Raw genomic sequence first — 21887 nt, 5'->3', positions numbered from 1 at the left:
TGGGCAAACTTAAAACAAGTTCAGGATTTCCAAAGCATGAACATTATTAGAGCTCAAAAGTTCTCCATGAAGCTTTGGAAGAAGATGTCAATTCTCTGACTTGCTTTGTCTCCCAAGGATTTTTGAAATCGTGGCTTAATGTATGTCTAATGGTGAACAGTTTCACTTTGGCTTGGAGTCTGATCACAGATCCAGAGCAAAACGGAACGGAATAACGGAGTTGGGAGATACTTCAGAGGTCTTCTAGTCCGACTCCTGAAGCAGGAGATCTTATACCGGTGTTTCTCAACCTTGGCAACTTGAAGATGTCCGGACTTCAACTCCCAGAGTTCCCCAGCCAGCGAATGCTGGCTGGGGAACTCTGGGAGTTGAAGTCCGGACATCTTCAAGTTGCCAAGGTTGAGAAACACTGTCTTATACCAAAGCAGACAAATAGCTCTTCCTTAAAACATCCAGTGATGGGGCACCCACAACTTCTGGAGGCAAGTCCTTCCACGGATTAACTGTTCTCACTCTCAGGAAGTTCCTCCTTATTTCTAAGTTGATTCTCCTGCTATCAAATGTTTTGTGGAAGAGGTTGACTCCCTCTTCTTTGTGGCAGCCTCTGAGATATTGGAAGATTGCTATCATTTCCCCCCTAGTCCTTCTTTTCATTAGTCCAGACCTACCCAGTTCCTGCAACCGTTCTTCCTATGTTTTAGCCTCCAGTCCCCTAATCATCTTTGTTGCTCTTCTCTGCACTCTTTCTAGAGTCTCAACATATTTTTTTATATTGTGGTGACCAAAACCAGATGCAATATTCCAAGTGTGGCCTTACCAAGGCATTATAAACCAGTCCTAACACTTCCTGTGATCTTGATTCTGTCCCTCTGTTAATCTAGCCAACTGTGTTGGCTTTTTTGGCAGCTGCAGCACACGGCTGGCTCGCATTTAGTGATTTTCCACTATCTGATAGTGGAGTTGCCTCTATCTTTTGCCTCTCCATGAAATTCTCCTTTATAATTTTTCAAGCCCGAACAGATACATCCCTTTCTCTCCTATCTCATGTCCTGCCCAGCCTTCCATTCTGATTTACCATATTTTTCAGAGTATAAGACACATCGGAGTATAAGACGCACCAAGATTTTGAAGAGGAAAATTTTTAAAAAGTTTTTGCACTCTGCAGGCCTCCCAAACCCTCTGCACGTCCATTTTTGTGAAGGGGGCGGGTTTTGGGAGGCCAAAAATGCTGTATTCAGTGTATAAGACACACCCAGATTTTCACCCTCTTTTGGGGGGGGAAGGGTGCGTCTTATACTCCGAAGAATACTATACTGTTCATTCATTCATTCCCCTCCCTTGTTGTTCCAAAGAGAACTGCTTTGAAGTGCAATCGGGATGTATGCACTGGGTTGATGATTGCTTCATTCTCCATTCAGCCTCCTCCATGAGCTTTGAAGTGTGCTCAACTCTTGGACTTCTGTTCAAAGGTCTCTTGGTTTATTGATACAAAATTGGTCCATCTGTGGAATGGAACTTTCAAGACCCCGACATCAAATGCCTCCAGACCAGCCATAATGACTTAGGGCCACGATAGGCCTCAATGCTCCAGAAAAGGTAAATGATAAAGTGGACCGCAGGAAAAACACTGTGGTTATATTTTTAGCTAAAGAAACAGGACCATTGTTTTGAGCCCGGATCGGAATCTGCCACGGGCTTAAATCACTCCTTGCTGAAAGTGCGACACGCTCAGAACATCAAATACAAATTCTTTCTGAGGGAGACTCAAAATTACCTAGTGAATATGTTCCTTTAGATTCACTTAAAACCAGACATTTTACGCCAACATGGAATTTCTTTGGAATAGAACAGTGGTTCCCAAACTTGGCAACTTTAAGACTTGTGGACTTCAACTCCCAGAATTCTCCAGCCAGCTCTGCTTTTTCATCATGGTGGACAAGAGGAGAGTTGAAATCCTCTGACACAGCTGGAAAAGATATGTGGGTCCGAGGGAGGGGGCAGGGGGCAGTAATTGTAATTTGTTTTATTATAAGTAATTTGTGTGTGTGTTTTACCCGCTTCTGCTGGCGCGCAAGCTGGCACTTTTTTATTTTTTATGTTTTATTTTTTAAAGCCATGCCGCCGCGCCTCGCCATAGAGCGGGACACGCCGGCTCAGCGGGACACGCCGGCTTCCAGCCATACAGTGGGTCCTGTTGTATGGCCGGGGCGGCTGCATGCACTTTAAAGTGCCAGCACACCTCCCGGCCATAAAGCAGGACATGTTTCGCTCTATGGCGGGGTGAGGCGGCATGCACTTTAAAGTGCCGGCGTGCCTTCCAGCCATTCAGCGGGACCTGCTGCATGGGCGGGGCGGCGACTTTAAAGTGCCGGGCTGGGTGAGTCCCGGAAGACAAGCGGGAGATGGCGCAGGCATCCGGAGCCCCTTCTGTCACCGTCCCTGAGGAGCCACCGCCGCTGCCAAGGTGGCGCAGTGGTTAAATGCAGCACTGCAGGCTGACTGCTAGATCAGCAGTTCAGTGGTTCAAATCTCACCGGCTCAGGGTTGACTCAGCCTTCCATCCTTCCGAGGTGGGTGAAATGAGGAACCGGATTGTTGTTGGGGGCGATATGCTGACTCTCTGTAAACCGCTTAGAGAGGCCTGAAAGGCCTATGAAGCGGTATATAAGTCTACTGTTATTGCTATTATTGCCTCACTCCTCCTCGTCTTCACCGCACGTCACTGTTCTTCAGGGAGGGAAGGGAAGGAGTGGAATTTTTGCCAGTGCAGTCGGAAGATTCAGGCCGGCTAACGAGTAGAGACGTATCTTCAAAGGCTCCGGTGCATTTGCCCCACTTAGCTACACACGAAAGCCTTGGCAACGTCTCAAGTGTGGCTGAACATGCCAATTAGGTGGCGCGCATGAGAGGCGTTTCAGGCACGGAAGGGGGAGGGGGAGAGAGCGCGGAGGACGGGAGTGGGTGGGTGGGTGGGCTGAGCATTGGTGGACCCTTGGTAACCTGAGACTCCAGACAAAGGAAGGGAGGGCGGTCTTAGAAGAAGAAGATTAAGCCCTGATTGACAAAGCCCCCTGCTTAAAATCTGCAGGGATGCCTAAGAGCATTTAGCGTTGGTTCATCAGCAAAGAAAATGTAGGACTGTGTAGGGCTCTTCAAATTCGTGAGCATCGTTCTCCGTGTTTTTCACCTTGTGCTTCAAACTCTCCGCGTTGAAGGCATCCCAATATGTCCTGCGTGGGAAGCTGAAATGTGATGCTTGAAGCATCTTTTCGGCAGTTACTTCCTAAGAAGCACATGTCCTTCTATGTTCATTCTAAGACCCACATTAATAGTAATTGCGGCTCTTGAAAGCATCGTCTCCAGGTGGATTTCAGAAAAACACAACTTCTTTCAGCCTTACAAGTAAGTCAAGAGCCAGGACAGGCCGAACGTCATCTAGAGGGCTTTGTGAATGTATCAATCAATCAATCAATCAATCAATCAATCAATCAATCAGAATAGAGCTGGGAGGGACCTTGGAGGTCTTCTAATCCAAACCCCTGCTCAAGCAGGCAACCCTATACAATTTCAGACAACTTCTTAAAAACCTCCAGTGATGAGGCACTCAAAACCTCTGAAGGCAACTTCTGTTCCACTGATGAATTGTCCTCACTGTTAGGAAGTTTCTCCTTAGTTCTGGGTTGATTCTCTCCTTGTTGACTTCTGTCCATTGTTTCTTGTTCTGCCCTCTGGTGCTTTGGAGAATAAGTTGACCCCCCTCTTCTTTGTGGCAGCCCCCTGAGATATCGGAAGACTGCCATCATGTCATCCATAGTCCTTAAACCTTGGAATTATTCTTCATAAGTTTTGGTCTCCAGGCCTTCAATCATCTTTGTTGCTTTTCTCTGCTGTTTTTCTAAAGTCTCATCTTTTTTGTAATGAGGTGACCGAAGCTGGGTGCAGTATTGTATTGGTATTGGACCTGGGTACTTGAGAGACCACCTGCTGCCAATTACCTCCACTAGACCGATTAGATCCCACAGACTAGGCCTCCTCCGAATTCCATCCGCCGGCCAGTGTCGACTGGCGACTACCCGGAGGAGAGCCTTCTCTGTGGCTGCTCCGACCCTCTGGAACGAACTCCCCGTGGAGATTCGCACCCTCACCACCCTCCAGGCCTTCCGCAAAGCCCTTAAAACCTGGCTGTTCCGACAGGCCTGGGGCTAAAGAGCTGTTGCCCCCGTCTCGAATGGTATGACTGTTGTGAGTTTTAAATTATATATTGTTATGCTTGTTATTTTTTAAATTTTTTGTCTGTATCCCCCTTCCCTGATTTGAATTGTGAGCCGCCCTGAGTCCCCTTCGGGGGAAAAGGGCAGCATATAAATATAATCAAATCAAATCAAATATTGTTTTCAGATTGTGAGTTGTGAGATTGGAAGTCAGATTTTGAATCCCGATCTCTTTGGGCTTTTTCTACAATGTGGTCTCTTGCATCCATCCAAAAATCTTGGTTTGGCGTTTTAACAGAGAACTTCAGTACAAAACAGAAACCCACATTTCTGGAGTTCCCCCGTAGGAAGAAGATTCAGGCCTGTGCCAAGTTGGATGGAAACTCCTTTTCATCTAATATCCAAGGCAAAGAGTACAGTGATCTCTTTTGGGACTAAACCTTTCAGCTGTCCATTTGAGAACCTGGAAGTCTAGCAATGGGTAGGTGGGGTGGGTGTGATTTGGAAGCAGGAGAAGAAAGAGGAAGGCAGTAGGAAAGCTGAGGATATTATGGGCCTCTGGCTGCTTCCTTGCAGGGAGCTCAAAATGGTAGAATTGGTGAAGGAAGAAAATCTATTTAGCTCAGGACTGAACTGTGGAGTTTTTGATGCTCTCTGTTGCTTGCAGATGTTTCAAGACCCAACTAGGTAGCATCATCCGTGCTAGAAGAGAGTAGGGGTTTGTGGAGAGGAAGAGGAGGAGGAGGAGAAGGACAACTGTTGGATCCTTGATATTCTCTGAGCTTGGGTGTTTGCTTGCAGACATTTCATTACCCAACTAGGTAACATCATCAGTGCTAGAAGGGAGTAGGGGTTTGAGGAGAGGAAGAGGAGGAGGAGGAGAACGACTGTTGGATCCTTGATGTTCTCTGAGCTTGGGTGTTTGCTAGCAGACATTTCATTACCCAACTAGGTAACATCATCAGTGCTAGAAGGGAGTAGGGGTTTGTGGAGAACTGTAGGGTCCTTGGTGCTCTGTGAGTTTGGTGGTTTTTCTTCTAGCCGTTTCATTACCAAACTAGATAACATTATCAATGTTTTAACGGTTACTTACAGGGTTCCATTTTGACCCCATGCCTGACCTAAATAAGCACAACGTATTTATCACAAGTGGTAAATATTTAAACGACTTTTCCACATCTTGATTTCTTTCTAAGCGTCTATGACTATGACTGATTTCCCAGAAGTTTCTATTACCTTTTCTGCTGTGATTTTGAGTTATGGCATCATTTGCAAGGAAGGTAAAAACAGTTCCATCTTCTCCCGGGGAACATGAGCCATAAACATAAACAAAAGGTCTTCTGTTGACTATTAATGGTAGCATTAATTACTCTGCCATCATGGCAGAAGCCAGTGGAAAAATAAATTTAAAAAAAAAACACCAGGGGGGAAAAAAAGGCACAGGCCAGGAACACATTAACTCAGTTGGAATGGAATAAAATATGTTCTTGCTACTGACTCAAACACTACTATGTTTTAAAAATTAATGTATTTTTTCTTCTTTCCTTTCTTCCCTTTTTCCTTGGATCTACCTTCCCTCCCTTCCTCCCTCCCTTCCACCATCTTTCCCCCACCCTCTCTTCCTTTCTTCTTTCCCCATCCATCCATCCATCCCCCTGCCATCTTCCTTTCTTCCCTCCCTCCTTCATTCCTTCATCATCCATCCATCCCCTGCCATCTTTCTTCCTCCCTCCCTTCCTTATTCATCCAATCATCTCCCTGCCATCTTTCCTCCCTCCCTCCTTCCTTCCTTCATCATCCATCCATCCCCTGCCATCTTTCTTCCTCCCTCCCTCCCTTATTCATCCATCCATCTCCATGCTATCTTCCCTCCCCCTCCCTCCCTCCCTCCCTCCTTCCTTCCTTCATCATCCATCCATCCATCCATCTATCTCCTTGCCATCTTCCTTCCTTCCTTCCTTCCTTCCTTCCTTCCTTCCTTCCTTCCTTCCTTCCTTTTCCTCCCCAGATGATGCCAGCTCAGGAAGGGAGCGATTGGGACCTGAAAATCCTAACAGTGAATCAGAAGACCCTTCAGGGAAGCTATGGGGTAAGCCCGGATCTACCCCCTTCTATCCCCTCTGCCAACGTTCAGACACAAAAGACCACCCTCCATGGGGACTTCAGTTGTGCCAAAGGGAGGAGGGCCCACCGGCCCTGGGGTTCAGCTCAGCTTGCCTATCCCCTCCTTGGAGGGACGGTGCCTGAAGTCCTTCCACCTGTGGGGAGCTCCTAAAGGAGGAGAAAGAATGTCCTGCATCCTTGGCTGGTTGCTCTTCCATTCGTGTGACAGCGAGACCGCAGGCTAAGAATGCCACGTACAGTTTCTGCCACATTGGTAGTGACGTATTCCACATTCTCGGTGGAGAAGACCAGCATTCTTAAGATCGCTTCGTCTTTCTGTATGTCAGAGTGACTGTCTCTTTATGGCATTGTAACACCCCTTTGCCTCTCTCTCTCTCTGGGTGGGTGGGAATGCCAGCTCAAGAAACTTCAACTGAACGAACACCTGACCCTAAGCAGAAACCTGGAAAGAAATCAGGGCCATTAGACTGGAATGGAATGGAATAGAATAGAATAGAGGAATGAAGAATAGGATAGGATACAATAGAATAGAATAATGATAGAGTAAGATATTGACATGGAATAGAATAGAATAATGAAGAATAGAATAGAATGAAGAATGGAACTAAAGCAGGATTTTTGATTGAGAAGTAATCTACCATGGAAGGTTTTTTTTAAAACAAAAATCAATTCCCTCCTTCCCTTCCTTCCTTCTTTCCTTCCTTCCTTCCTTTCTTGTTGTTCCTTTCTTCCATTGTTTCTTCCTCCATTCCTTCCATCCTCCCTCCCTCCCTCTTTCTTTCTTTCTTTCTTTCCTGTTGTTTCTTTCTTCCATTGTTTCTTCCATTCTTCTTCCCCCTTCCTTCCTCTCTCTTTCTTTCTTTCCTTCTTTCTGTTGTTCCTTCCTTCCATTGTTTCTTCCTTCCATTCTTCCTCCCTCCCTCCCTCTTCTCCCTCTTTCTGTCTTTCTTTTTTTCTTTCCTATTGTTCCTTCCTTCCATTGTTTCTTCCTTCCATTCTTCCTCCCTCCCTCTCCTCCCTCCCTCCCTCTTTCTATCTTTCTTTTTTCTTTCCTATTGTTCCTTCCTTCCATTGTTCCTCCCTCTTTCTTTCTTTCTTTCTTTCTTTCTTTTTCTTTCTTTTCTCTTTCCTCTCTTTCTCCTTCTTTCTCTCCCTCCGTATCACTCTCCCTCCCTGCCTCCCACTCCCTGCCTCCCTCCTCCCCCGTAAGTGTCCCTCTCCTCCTTTCTTACCTTCCTTTTTTTCTTCTTTTGAAAGAGAGACATTTCACAACTGTTTAACTGGAGATCTGGTTTCAGGGTCTCACACCAAAGAATGGAGAGGAGCTTTCAGGGGAAAGGTAATCACTTAACCCATTTCAAAAGGGGAAAGAAAGGAAAGGAGGCAGCTACAGAGAGATAGTCTTACCTCCAGGTTTTTAAAAGTCTCTTTCTGTGTCAGAAAGAGACAATGACTAAACTAAAGGCTTTAAAGGCTTGAGACCGGAATGAAGAGAGAGGGAGTTCAGAGAAGGGGCTGTTGGAAGTCTGATTGTTCTCCCAGGAGCAGGAAAAAAAGCTGGTCTTTTATTCTTAGGAAGCAATAGCAATAGCAGTTAGACTTATATACCGCTTCATAGGGCTTTCAGAGTCAGCATATTGCCCCCAACAACAATCTGGGTCCTCATTTCACCCACCTCGGAAGGATGGAAGGCTGAGTCAACCTTGAGCCGGTGAGATTTGAACCGCCGAACTGCAGATAACAGTCAGCTGAAGTGGCCTGCAGTGCTGCACCCTAACCACTGCGCCACCTCGGCTCTTTTAGTCCGAACCCCTGCTCAAATAGGAAACTCGATATAATTTCAGACAAATGGTTCTCCAATCTCTTCTTAAAAACCGCCAGGGATTGGATTACTCGCAACTTCTGGTGGCAAGCGGTTCCACTGGTTAATTGTCCTCCCTGTCAGGATGTTTAGTTGCTTCTCTCCTTGATCAGTTTCCATCTGTTGTTTCTTGTCCTGCCTTCAGGGGCTTTGGAGAATAAGTTGACCCCCCTCTTCTTTGTGGCAAAGAAGCTATAGGTCCCTCAAATAAGTTTCATTTATAACAGAATAACAGAGTTGGAAGGGACCTTGGAGGTCTTCTAGTCCAACCCCCTGCTCAAGCAGGACATTTTATACCATTCCAGACAGATGGCTCTCCATTCTTCCTTTAAAAGCCTCCAGTGGTGAAGCACCTACAACTTCAGGTGGCAAGCTGTTCCTCTGGTTCATTGTCCTCACTGTGAAGGAAGTTTCTCCTAATAGGTTGCTTCTCTCCTTAATTAGTTTCCATCCATTGCTCCTTGTCTCATCTTCAGGTCCTTTGGAGAATAGCTTATAGCAGTTAGACTTATATACCGCTTCATAGGGCTTTCAGCCCTCTCTAAGCGGTTTACAGAGTCAGCATATCGCCCCCAACAATCCGGGTCCTCATTTTACCCACCTCGGAAGGATGGAAGGCTGAGTCAACCCTGAGCCGGTGAGATTTGAACCGCTGAACTGCAGATAACAGTCAGCTGAAGTAGCCTGCAGTGCTGCATTTAACCACTGCGCCACCTCGGCTCTCTTTTTCATCTATAATATACTGTACATCATCATATAAATATTATCAGCTTAAATAATATTCATTGTTTAAATTTTTTAACAAATTTCCATTGAAAAGATTAAATACCAACTGCAGTTAATGCCTGCTACATTTTTAAAAAGGCTGAATGTTTAATGTGTTATAAACTGAACATTGAATTTAACTTTCGCCTTTTAACTTTAGCTTGACCCCCCTCAAGCTATAAGTCCCTCAAATAAGTTACAAGTTTCATTTATAACAGAATAGCAGAGTTGGAAGGGACCTTGGAGGTCTTCTAGTCCACCCCCCCCTGCTCAGGCAGGAGACCCCCATCTAATTTGAGACAAGTGGCTGTCCTGTCTCTTCTGAATTTCTCTTATCTGGGCCATCCCAGCTGTCAGCCGATGGTGCTGAGATGAAGCTGTGTCTCTCCAGCCTGTTGAAAAGCATCATCGGCCTGTAGTTGACACCTGAAACTCCAGCCTATCAAACCGTCTTTCCTCGGGGCACCCGTCCCAACCTCACAATCTAAAATAATCCTCCATCATCACGATCCCTGGTGCCACTTGGGGGAAAATAGATTCTACAAGTGCCACAGTCAGATAACGCTAGCCTGCCGCGCTGAAAGATGACGATAGGTTTAATCAAGCCCAACGCAAATGGAGTCCCTTTGTTTCCTTCAAGGGAATCTAAGCCATCTTCACCCTGTAACAACCAGACAAGGAACCTGAACAGGATCAGAGATCAGAGCGTTTGCTGGAAGACTCGGGAGCTGGGCGTGCCGTTACGTGAACTGAAACAGCCGCTCCGAAAGATGCTGAGCAGTTGAAAGTAGCAGAAGAAGGTTAATAGCAATAGTAAGGTGGGCTAAAAGGCCCAATTGCGAACCATAGTTCTATAGGCAATGTTTAATATCAAATGCTCTGATCAAAGCTGAGGTTTTGCACCATTAAGCAGAAAACAATTGCTGACAGTTGCTGAAGAAAGCAAGATGTATTTTTACACTTCTGGGAACAAGTCGACCCAGACAGGGAGTTTCCTGCCATCTTGCAAGATGTGTCCTGTTTATGTCGCTTATGTCACCCACTCATGATCTATAGGGTGCTGACTATGTATATTGTAAGAATAGCAATTGTTGGCCATCTGGCATAGACAGTTTTTGGTTCCTCTCATTACCTTATATGCTTAAACTCTGCCTCTATAGATGATGACGTGATTTGCACTATAAATGTATGGCTTTAAGAACCCTTCGGGGTTCAAACTTCTTATGCTGATTTGGCATGTTTGAACCTGCGCATTCAATAAACTTTTCCTATATTGCATCGCTTGGCTTTCTGGTCTCTTGATTCTACAACATTTTCTGGCACCCTTCAGATGGGACAGAGAAGCTAAGGCAATATTTTGCTGAGGGCCACTTTGCCCCGTTGGGGTGTGGGGCTGCTGCTCCTTGGCTTCCAGGCGCCTCGGGTCTTCTTTTGCCCCGGGAAGCAACAACAGCAGCCCAACTCCTCCAAGGGGGACACGCATCGTGAGTCCAAGAACCCTGCAAGCTTAGGAAAAGAGCTGTGGTGTTTCCTGGCCGGGATCCGTGGGGAGAAGACGTCTCAGGCGAGTATTCTATTAATTGTATTGTACCTATCTCGTTTGAAGATAGAAGAGGGGGCCTGATCACCCCCCTGGACTCGGGACGGCGTTCCTAATGAAGTCCGTATAGGTTGTGTGGGTGGTTAAACCAGCGCATTTCCTGCAGGTGGCCATTGAGTTCCGGCTTCTGGGGCCTCAGGTCGCTGGTAGTGTGTTAGATATGGGTGGGGGTAGCAGCGTGCCCAGCAGACCGCTGGACTGCATGCTTAAGGGGTTTGATTCATATTTTAACCACACTGAATATAGAGTCCCTTACCCGAAATTGACCAAGGATAGGCTTATCTACTTGTGTCAGAACCAGTGGCCGCATATGGGGGTAGGATGGCCAATGGGAGGAACATTTCAGAACCAAATTATAGATGATTTAACTTCTTTAATTGCTGCAAACGAAGAACGCTATCCCAATCAGTTCCCATATATAGATCAGTGGGGAGATGCAGTCGCAGGACAGGCAGATGAATTATTACAGTGTCAGGCTGAAATGGTCCGTCTGTGTGTGGTGAGACCGAAGGAAAAGGGGAAGTTAAGGTCAGCTCCCAGACGTACAATAAAAATAGCAACTCCAGATACAAGAGAGTCAGAGAAGAAAAGGATTTTTGCCCAGGATGAAGAGGAACTCTTCAGACCTCCTCCTCCCTATGCCTCAGCACCTGTAGGTATTGTTGTGCCCCAGGCTATGGGTGTTGCTGCAGCGGATGGTGGAGATAAAGGAAGTGCTGGGGGAACGGGGGATCCCCAGGCAACAGGAGCGGTAGTGAGGAGAAAAGAGCCCAGGGATGGTGGTTCAGGGGCTACAGGAATTAGGAGAGAAGGACCAGTAACTAGAAGGTTGGGAGTGGAAAGGGCGAAAGCCGAGAAAGAGGAAAGTACATTGTTAGAGGAAAAGGAAGGACTCTTTCCGTTAAGAGTATCAGAACAACAGGTGGGCGTGGACGCCCAAGGAGATCCTGAATACCGCCCTTGTTTTCAATATATCCCTTTTTCAACTACGGATTTATTGAATTGGCGGAAGCATTTTGGTCCGCTGTCCGTGAAGCCCACGGAAATGACAGATTTGTTTCAAACCATTATGCATAGTCATAACCCCAATTGGCGAGATATACAACAGCTGTTAACTACGTTGCTGACAGCAGAGGAAAGAGAGAAATGTAAAGCAGGAATGCGAGAGGTTTTTAGAGAACGTTACCATACAGAGGCAGATAGGGCTCAGAAACTTTTGGAAGAAGCACCGGAACGGGATCCTGGATGGGATCCTAAAGTAGCCGGTGACCTGGCAAAGATACAAACATACCAAACCCTGATAGTGGCAGCTCTCAAGAAGGCAGGAAAGCCCCCTGTGAATTTGTCTAAACCCTCGCTGGTTATGCAAGGAGCAGATGAGAGTCCAGAAGCATTCCTTCAGAGATTAATTGAGGCTTATGAGTTGTACACTCAGATGGACCCAAGAGCCCCAGAGAATGTAAGGATGCTGAATGAAAGATTTATTGCGCAAAGTGCATTGGACATTCGTAAGAAATTGCAAAGGTTAGAGGGAGCATTAGGAAAGAACACCACTGAATTGGTGGAGGTGGCTAGAAAAGTGTATGTTAATAGGGATAAGGTTGAGAAAAAGGATAAAGATGACCGAATGCATAAGAAGACGGAGTTGTTGGCGTTGGCCTTACAGGGAGGAAGGGCAGGCTTGGGGCCGAATCAATGTGCCCATTGTGGATCTGAAGGACATTGGCAGAGGGAGTGTCCAAAGAGGCTAGCTCCTAGGGGACGTGGAGTGCTTAGGGGTCCGCCCGGGCGACGCCCGCTGGGCCGCAGCATGGCAGGTCGAGGAATGACTGGGCGAGGGATGATGACAGGACAAGGGGGGCCACCCAGACATCCAGGTCGTGGATGGGGGTCGCAACCAAGAGGAAGAGGGTTTGATGCTCAGGTAACTGCAGGAATAGAGGGTATCGGACTAGCCGGAGTCGGTTGGTCAGATTGACGGGGACCTGGCTTGGAGCAGACTCCCCCCGAGCCAATGGTTACTCTAAATATTGGGGGTCAGCAGACTACTTTTTTAGTGGACACAGGGGCTGGACGATCAGTGATAAACAACCCAATAACTACCCCTGGTCCATACCAAATTCAAGTACAAGGAGTGTCTGGACAAGTCGTGGGACGTCAAGTCTTAAAACCAGTCACCTGTACTTTTAAGGGGTCCGAAATTCAACATGAGTTCCTGTATATACCTGAATGTCCTGTCCCATTGTTAGGAAGGGATTTGTTGAGTAAGTTAGGAGCTACTATTTCCTTTGATGAGGGAAAGCAGTATCTCACTGTGAGTCACCGGCCAGATGAAATGTGGAGGTTGATGGTGGTTAGGACTTCTGAGGAAGATTGTCTGGACATATGGAGGGAATTTGGTGTACCAGGATTATGGGCGGAGGATAACCCTCCGGGATTTGCAGCACATCACCCCCCTATTATTGTAGAATTGAAGCCCCTGGCAGCTCCTGTTCATATTGGACAGCAGCGACCCTATTGGAGGGAAGCCATCCTGTCCATATACGACTGTATTTTAACATACTTAGATGCTGGGGTGTTAGTCCCTATTCAATCCCCATGGAACACCCCAATCTTGCCTATCCTAAAGCCAGATGGGTCTTTCAGACCAGTGCAGGATTTGCGCGTGGTTAATGAAAGGACAGTCACAATTCACCCATCTGTGTCTAATCCATATACTCTACTCAGCCTCATCCCGCCTGATGCTGAATGGTTTTCAGTGATTGATTTAAAGGATGCCTTCTTTACTATACCCATTCATCCTGTTAGCCAGCCGTTGTTTGCTTTTGAATGGGAAAATCCGTACACCGGAACAAGGAGCCAATATACCTGGACAAGGTTACCTCAGGGGTTCAAAAATTCCCCAACCCTCTTCGGAACCGCATTGGCCAAAGATTTACAATATTTTATTCCCTTTCAACAAGGAGATTCGGTCTTACAATATGTGGATGATGTGCTGGTCACGGGACAGTCACGAGATGGGTGTTGGGAAAACACAAGACGAATGCTGTGTTTGTTGTTAGATTGTGGATATCGAGCGTCCAGAAGTAAGGCTCAGTTAGTCCAACAGAAGGTCCGTTATTTAGGTTATGACATAACACAAGGGCAGAGAGCATTAGGCCCAGAGAGAAAACAAGCGTTGCTTAATCTGGCGAGGCCAACTGATCGGAGACAATTGAGAGGCTTTCTAGGCTTGGCAGGTTTTTGTAGAATTTGGATTCCAAATTACGCACTAATGGCGGCTCCACTTTATTCGTCTACCAAGGGAAGTAAGACAGACCCTTTCATTTGGACACATGAACAGGACCAAGCCTTTGATGCCATCAAAGGAGCTCTATCAAGAGCTCCGGCCTTGGCCCTGCCAAATCTGAGTAAGCCCTTCAATTTATATGTGGATACACGCAGGAATGTCGCCTTAGGAGTGTTGACTCAGCAGCTTGGCCAGTGGCAGCAACCTGTAGCATATCTGTCAAAACAACTGGACGCGGTGGCACAAGGGTGGCCGCATTGTTTGAAAGCTTTAGCAGCCATCGCGGAATTGCTGCAAGATTGTAATAAACTCACTTTTTCCTGTCCGATCAAGGTCCACACCCCACATTCTGTTCAGGCAATTCTTGATCAGAAAGGCCATTTATGGATTAGTAACCAACGGATCATCAAATACCAGGCCATGATGATTGAAAACCCCCAGGTTCATCTAGTGGTATCTACCTCGTTAAATCCTGCCACTCTCTTGCCCACAGAAACTGAGGTGGAACATGATTGTGTACAAGTGTTGGAAACCGTGTATTCCACACGACCTGATTTAACTGACATACCTTTGCCTCAAGTGGATTATAACTGGTATACCGATGGGTCTAGTTATATACACCAGGGGATGAGAGTTGCAGGCTATGCCATTGTAGATGATGAGGGGGTAGTTGAAAGCGGGCCGTTGGGAGCAGGAAGGAGTGCACAAGTGGCAGAATTGTGGGCCCTCATTCGAGCATTGGAACGGGCTGAGGGTGAACGTTTGAATGTGTGGACAGATAGTAAATATGCCTTTTTAACATTGCATGCTCATGGAGCGGTATACAAGGAAAGGGGATTTAGAGACTCAGCTGGCAAATATATACAGCATGGCCATTTAATCCAGAAGTTGATAGATGCTGTCCAAAAACCTAAAAAGGTGGCAGTTATGCATTGTAAAGGTCACCAACGAGGAAGTGATAGAATTGCTTTAGGGAACAGGGCAGCAGATGTTGAAGCAAGGGCTGCAGCATTGCGTCATGAGCCTTTACCAGACATATATATTAATGTCGCCTTGGATTTAGGGGTTATACCAGTAGACATCCAACCCTCCTATTCTTTATCTGAATGTGATAAGGCAGTCAACGACTTGATGGCAGTCATCGATAAGGGCTGGTATGTTCTTCCGGATGGAAGAATATATGTGCCTTCTACAGTGGCATGGCAACTGGTTCGTTCCACTCATGAGACCACCCATATGGGGAAAACAGCTTTGGAATCAGCTCTTATGAGGGATTACTATATAGATGGATTGGCAGGAATGGCGGTAAAAGTGGCATCTTCCTGTGAAACGTGTGCTAGAGTTAATCCTAGGCAAGGTCCTTCCCTTCCACCAGGAACTATACCTATTGCTTACTATCCTATGGACACGGTTATGATTGATTTTACTGATATGCCAAGGAGTGGGTTTTATAGGGCTATGTTAGTTATTGTGGATCTGTACACAGGATGGCCAGAGGCATTTCCTACTAGGACGAAAAAGGCACAGGAAGTAGCAAAGGTTTTACTTAAGGAAATTATTCCTCGATTTGGCAACCCCTCTTTTATTTCGTCAGACAATGGCCCAGAGTTTGTCCATCACATTAATCAGACCATTGCACAAGCGATCGGGGTAAACTGGCGCTTCCATTCTTCTTTCCACCCGCAGTCTGGTTCTCCCGTGGAAAGGATGAATAGGACTTTAAAAGAAAAGATTACCAAGATCTGTGCAGAAACACACTTGAAGTGGCCAGATGCTTTACCTCTTGCCTTATATGCAATTCGAAGTGCCCCCAGACGACAACATAGACTCTCACCATATGAGTTGATGTTTGGTCGGCCTCCAACGTTGTTACGACGTAATTTGGCTGGATGGCCTGATTTGGGGCATAAGGGAGGAGTTTGGGCCATGGAAATGGTGCAAGAACTAAATAAACAGGTTGAAAAATTGAGGAATTATGTGTTGGAACAAACCCCTCCTAGGTTGGTAACTAAGTGTCACTCTTTTAAGCCAGGGGATCGAGTATGGGTAAAACATTGGAAAAAGGAACAATTAGAGGGGAGGTGGAAGGGACCTTATGAGGTAATTATGACATCTCCACTTGCTGTTAAGATCGCGGAGTCTAAAACCTGGATACATTGGACTCGCATAAAGAGAGCCGCTGACAAACAATGGACCACACATCCCAGCGACCAACCGTTGAAGTTGAAATTGATTCGTCAATAACGTCCAATTATATCCTTTGTTGTATTGCTATAGGTATTGTGATACTTGCTTTTATTGTGTGCATTATTTGTATAGTGAAATACGCCAGTCCGACGGTCCAGCACTCAATTGGCGGAACTGTAAGAGCAATTGACTGGTGGCCATTTGCTGGCGTCCCCTTCGCTAACGGACAATTGTATACAGACAATTTACGGGTAATCCAAGCCGATCCTGTACCGGAAGCAGATCCTGCACCTGAGAGGGAGGACGGAGAGCCAGCGCAGCCTGTCCCCCGGCAAATCTTCCAAAGGTCAGCAATGGAGAACCCTTGCTAAAGTCACTCCGGAAGCTGACTTTCTTCGCACGGGTGAAGAATAAGTGGACCAGCATACTAATCCTTATTTACTTCCATCCTTTATACTAACCATATGTGTTGGTTCTGTTCCTGTAAATGTGGATGCTGCTGTTGTGCCCACTGTATTGATTGTGTCCAGCATAGCTATTGTAACATTAAGTGTGATATAGTGATTATAGAAGATGTATTAGCACCCTACATAGTCACTGGGTCAGGTCCTCCCTACTACACTCTTAAATTGACCCCTACAGTTCGAATTGCAATACTGGATCGGAGAAGTCAGGATGTGTGCGAACGGGATGTACGAAGGTATACAGCTCGTTTGGTCTATCACGCTATTAGTGATATGGTTATTCGGTGTTGGGAGCAGATGCACTCTAGTTGATGTGGGCAACCTAGGACTATGGAGCAACCCAGAGGATAGACCCCATATTATCCGATCTTATAATGTCGGATCCAGGGAAGGGGAGGAGACAACCCCCATTGTGTTTTCTCCAAATTGTTGGAATGGGATCTTACCGCACCCTTGCAAACTCCCTGATCAATTTGATAAAATTGCTAAAATCACTTGTCAGTCCCGAGGATTTTCCAACCCAGATGTATGCCCATATGTGGGATATTTAATGCGGAAAGGGATGTGTACAAAGGCCCAACAAAAGGGGGGAGAACCACCTCTGATTCTGGATTGTGGAACCCCCCATTATTGGGGTTGGATCCGTATTACTTCCCCTTCGCAATTGAAATCTGGATGGCAAGGGGCATGTATGGTACAAATGCGTCCCATTGAATTTGGAGTAACTCGAAGAAGAAAACCCAAGAGGCATAGAAATAAGAGAGAAATAAGCCTGTACCCGAGTAGACCACCATTAAGCACTATTTGTATTAAAGGAGGGGGATTCCAAAAAGGTGAATTCCAATATTGGAGAACAATACATAAAGGATGTGATTTTACAATAGAGGTAACGCCCAGGTATTCCAAGAAAGGATTAGCGTGGTCCTGTAGCAGCTATAATGATGAATGGAGAAAAGGGATTTACGATCTATGTAAAGAGGCAACTAAGAGCAGCTGGGATCAGGGAGACCCAAGGTGTCTCTGGATTGATAAAACCTTATGGTCTAGCTGCTGTAGAACTGCAGAAGGGAGCCCAGAAGATATACTATTTCTTTGTAATAATAATAGAAGTCAAAATGTACCATTAGGGTGGAGTGGGTTATGTCAAGTATTATGGGAACCCTCCAGGGACATCAAACCTTATTGGAATAATGATGGTCCCACCCGAACCAAAAGGGTACCAACTGCAGTAACCAAAAGTAGGTCAGACGATTGTTCGCCCTGCATTACTAAAGCTACAATAGGGGCGCGAACCGTTAACACCTTGGTATATCATACACAGCTGCCTCAAGGATGTCAATCCACTAAAACGAATTGCTTGCATAACAAGACCATGTACAGCCTATGTACTTTACAGGGAAAGACTATATGTTATAATCCCAACACTCCGGTTCGCCTCAATGTAACCTTATGGACAGGCTTGCCCAAGGTGGGTACTAGAAATCACCCAGAGGGAGAGGGCAAGCTGTATTTCCTTAATTATACTGTACAACTGCAACAGGGTAACCAACCCCTAATTCTAATGTTTGATGCATGCACCGCCCTGAGCAGAGGCTTTGGGTTGTCTTGTGGAGGTCAGAATTGGGTTGATGCTTATAAGGCTAATCATAAATACTTATGTGAAACCACGATTAATTGGGCTCATGGTAATCCTAACCAATGGTTACCATGTGGAGGCACTATAAAATGTAGTGGGTGGGACTGTGTTTGTGATTATACTGGAGGAGGCTATAAGGGATGTTCCTACATAACTTCATTCCGTAGAGACGTTGGGAATATAATACGGATGGAAATATCCCGTAACACCCTACCCATAGTGACATACGGCTTTGGAATTGATGGTCAAGGGCGAGACCCAAAAACATACTTAACTATTAAAGTTGAGAAGGTTAAGGATGGAGAAGTAAAATCCCTTGGATGGTCTGTATATGATACCTTGCAAAAATTAGAAGACCCATTACCAATAAGTACCAAGGCAAATAATCTGTTTATAGAAATGGCTGAGCAAGTGGCTAAAACCTTAACTGTTAAAAATTGCTTTGTTTGTGGAGGAACTAACATGGGAGAGCAGTGGCCATGGGAAGCCATGGAAGCTGATCCTATAATCTATAACAATCTTTCCTATACTGGTAATATTACAATGAGGAAAGAATTTACTGGGATTGTATGGACCCTGTCCACTAATCTGGTAGGAAGAAATTGCTTCGTAAGAAATGGATCAGTACATGTAGGGGATTTAATCTGCTTGGGCTCCTGGAATCCTGACTATAGTATCTGGTCTTCACCAGCTAACATAACTCAGCCCCCACGTTTTGATATGACGTATTTGAATTACCTAGATTCCTCCTCTACTGATGCCCTATGGAAAGCTCCAGAGGCTATGTACTGGATTTGTGGAAAGCTGGCATATGAAACTCTGCCTAGGGATTGGTCTGGCTCATGCGTCCTAGGTTGGATTAAGCCCTCATTTTTCTTATTACCCATGAAAGCCCGCCAGGTGCTAGGAATCCCATTGTACGAGAAGGTTGGCCTACAAACTAGAAGGAAACGAGAACTTGATACAGTTTTTTCCAATTTCCTTTGTAAGGATTGGGCCACCTTAGAAGACAGTGACACTTGGAGTTCGGAGAGAATTGTCTGCACCTATGGCAGGGCTACGTGGGCAGAAGATGGATCATATGGATATCGCACACCCATTTATATGCTGAATAGAATTATACGCCTCCAAGCAGTATTAGATTTAGCAGGCCAACGTATTGATAAGGCTCTTAATATAATATCCGAGGCTACAGATAAAATAAGGACAGCAGTATATCAGAATCGCTTAGCTTTAGATTACTTGCTAGCTAAAGAAGGAGGCGTATGTGGTAAGTTTAATCTTTCTAATTGTTGCCTGCAAATTGATGAAACTGGAACTGTTGTTAAACAATTAACTGCAGAGATGCGTCAACTGACTCACAATCCTGACCAGGTGTGGCGAGGATTCAACTTCAAGGAAATCTTTGGTTCCTGGTTTCCTAGATTGCCAGGCTTACAGGCTATAGTTGCTCTAATAGGCTTAATCGCGGCAGGATGTGTATTAATTCCTTGTGTATTACCTATTTTTGTGCGTACTATTTCTAACAGTCTATCCTTAATAGCAGAGCGAAAAGCAACGGCACAGGTAATGGCCTTATGGGAATATGAAAGAATGCAACCAGTGGGAGAACTATCCACTGAACCTGAGTATGTGACTCTTCTGGACAGGTCAGATGAGTCCCAAAGGGGGGACTAAGGTGGGCTAAAAGGCCCAATTGCGAACCATAGTTCTATAGGCAATGTTTAATATCAAATGCTCTGATCAAAGCTGAGGTTTTGCACCATTAAGCAGAAAACAATTGCTGACAGTTGCTGAAGAAAGCAAGATGTATTTTTACACTTCTGGGAACAAGTCGACCCAGACAGGGAGTTTCCTGCCATCTTGCAAGATGTGTCCTGTTTATGTCGCTTATGTCACCCACTCATGATCTATAGGGTGCTGACTATGTATATTGTAAGAATAGCAATTGTTGGCCATCTGGCATAGACAGTTTTTGGTTCCTCTCATTACCTTATATGCTTAAACTCTGCCTCTATAGATGATGACGTGATTTGCACTATAAATGTATGGCTTTAAGAACCCTTCGGGGTTCAAACTTCTTATGCTGATTTGGCATGTTTGAACCTGCGCATTCAATAAACTTTTCCTATATTGCATCGCTTGGCTTTCTGGTCTCTTGATTCTACAACAATAGCAATAGCAGTAGACTTATATACCGCTTCATAGGGCTTTCAGCCCTCTCTAAGCAGTTTACAGAGTCAGCATATTTCCCCCAACAACAATCCGGGTCCTCATTTTACCCACCTCGGAAGGATGGAAGGCTGAGTCAACCCTGAGCCGGTGAGATTTGAACCGCTGAACTGCTGATCTAGCAGTAGCCTGCAGTGCTGCATTTAACCACTGCGCCACCTTGGCTCTTTAAACCAACCTCGGTTTATCTTCGGTCTTCTGCATTGAAGAGAAGTTATTCTTTGCCTCCAGGATAAAAAGATCGTAATAGAATAACAGAGTTGGAAGGGACCTCGGAGGTCTTCTAGTCCAACCCCCCGCCTAGGCAGGAAAGCCTGCACCCCTTCTGGTTATCCAACCTCTTCTTTTTTTTTTTTACTTTGAAAATACGTTTATTTCCATTTCCATTTCATTCCATACAATCACATGTATACTGTGCATAACCGGGGCATATAACATTGAATAATAAACACAGCCCTCGCTTTTATAGATAATACCCCCCCAAAATACAAACCCAATATACCACCTTGACCCACCATACACCCTCTTTCACCCCCCTCCAACTTTCATTCTTCCTTCCAACATACCCTTCTACTTCCCCTCCCCCTCTATCACTCCTCTCTCCCAATACACTCCCTCCCTTCCTTCTCCTCCTGCCTCCAATCCTCTCTCCCACCCTCTCCACCCCTCCTTCTTCTTTCGCTCTACTCCTCCCTTCAGTGTACCTCTATTGTCTACCAATATGTTCAGCTTGTCCTATTTTTACACTAACATTAAAAAGATGGCGCAGTGGTTAAATGCAGCACTGCAGGCTACTGCTAGATCAGCAGTTCGGCGGTTCAAATCTCACCGGCTCAGGGTTGACTCAGCCTTCCATCCTTCCGAGGTGGGTAAAATGAGGACCCAGATTGTTGGGGGCAATATGCTGACTCTCTGTAAACCGCTTAGAGAGGGCTGAAAGCCCTATGAAGCGGTATATAAGTCTACTGCTATTGCTATTGCTAAAAAAGCCACAGTATACAAGTGCAATCATGTGCTTTAAGATCTAACACAACCTCTTCTTAAAAACACTCAGCGTTGGGGCATTCACAACTCCTAGAGGCAAGTCGTTCCACTGATTAATTGTTCTCGGTGTTGAGAAATGTCTCCTTCGTTCTAGGTTGCCTCCTCTCCTTGGTTAGTTTCCATCCACTAGATCTGATCCTCTTGAAAAAGATCATTTAGGATCTACTAAATTTCATTTGCTTTTCCCACCGCTCTTTAGAGAGAAATACACGATAGATGTAAGTGCCTTTCCACAAAGATAAAAATCTTGCCAAATTTCATACATATCAGGCTGGAATCTTCTGAAAATCTTCCGTTAAACAGCCACAAACTCCATAGCAGAAGAGACAAAGCCGGGCTTAGTCTAACCTGTTGTTTCTGTCAAACAGTTGTTGAGAAAAATGTTTGTGCGTCTGTTGGTTGTCTTTTGTGATTTATATTCTGCTGTCTTGGAAAGGCCTGAGTTTTGCCTTCTAAAACACAATCCTATATTCT

General features: G+C 45.5%; 1 protein-coding gene across 1 annotated transcript in view; it reads left to right on the top strand.

Annotated features, from left to right (window-relative positions):
* FGFRL1 (fibroblast growth factor receptor like 1) overlaps positions 1-21887 on the top strand; it is an 86740-nt gene that overhangs the window by 52698 nt on the left and 12155 nt on the right. The window contains exon 2 of the mRNA XM_087726559.1: positions 6220-6300. Coding sequence (XP_087582685.1) covers positions 6220-6300 — 81 coding nt within the window. The remainder of the gene's footprint in view (positions 1-6219; positions 6301-21887) is intronic.

Source organism: Thamnophis sirtalis, unplaced genomic scaffold (assembly GCF_051295495.1).
Source record: "Thamnophis sirtalis isolate CommonGarterSnake01/CBP01778 unplaced genomic scaffold, rThaSir2_p1.2 scaffold_12, whole genome shotgun sequence".
Taxonomy (NCBI): domain Eukaryota; kingdom Metazoa; phylum Chordata; class Lepidosauria; order Squamata; family Natricidae; genus Thamnophis; species Thamnophis sirtalis.
This window is presented reverse-complemented; position numbering and strand designations above follow the sequence as displayed.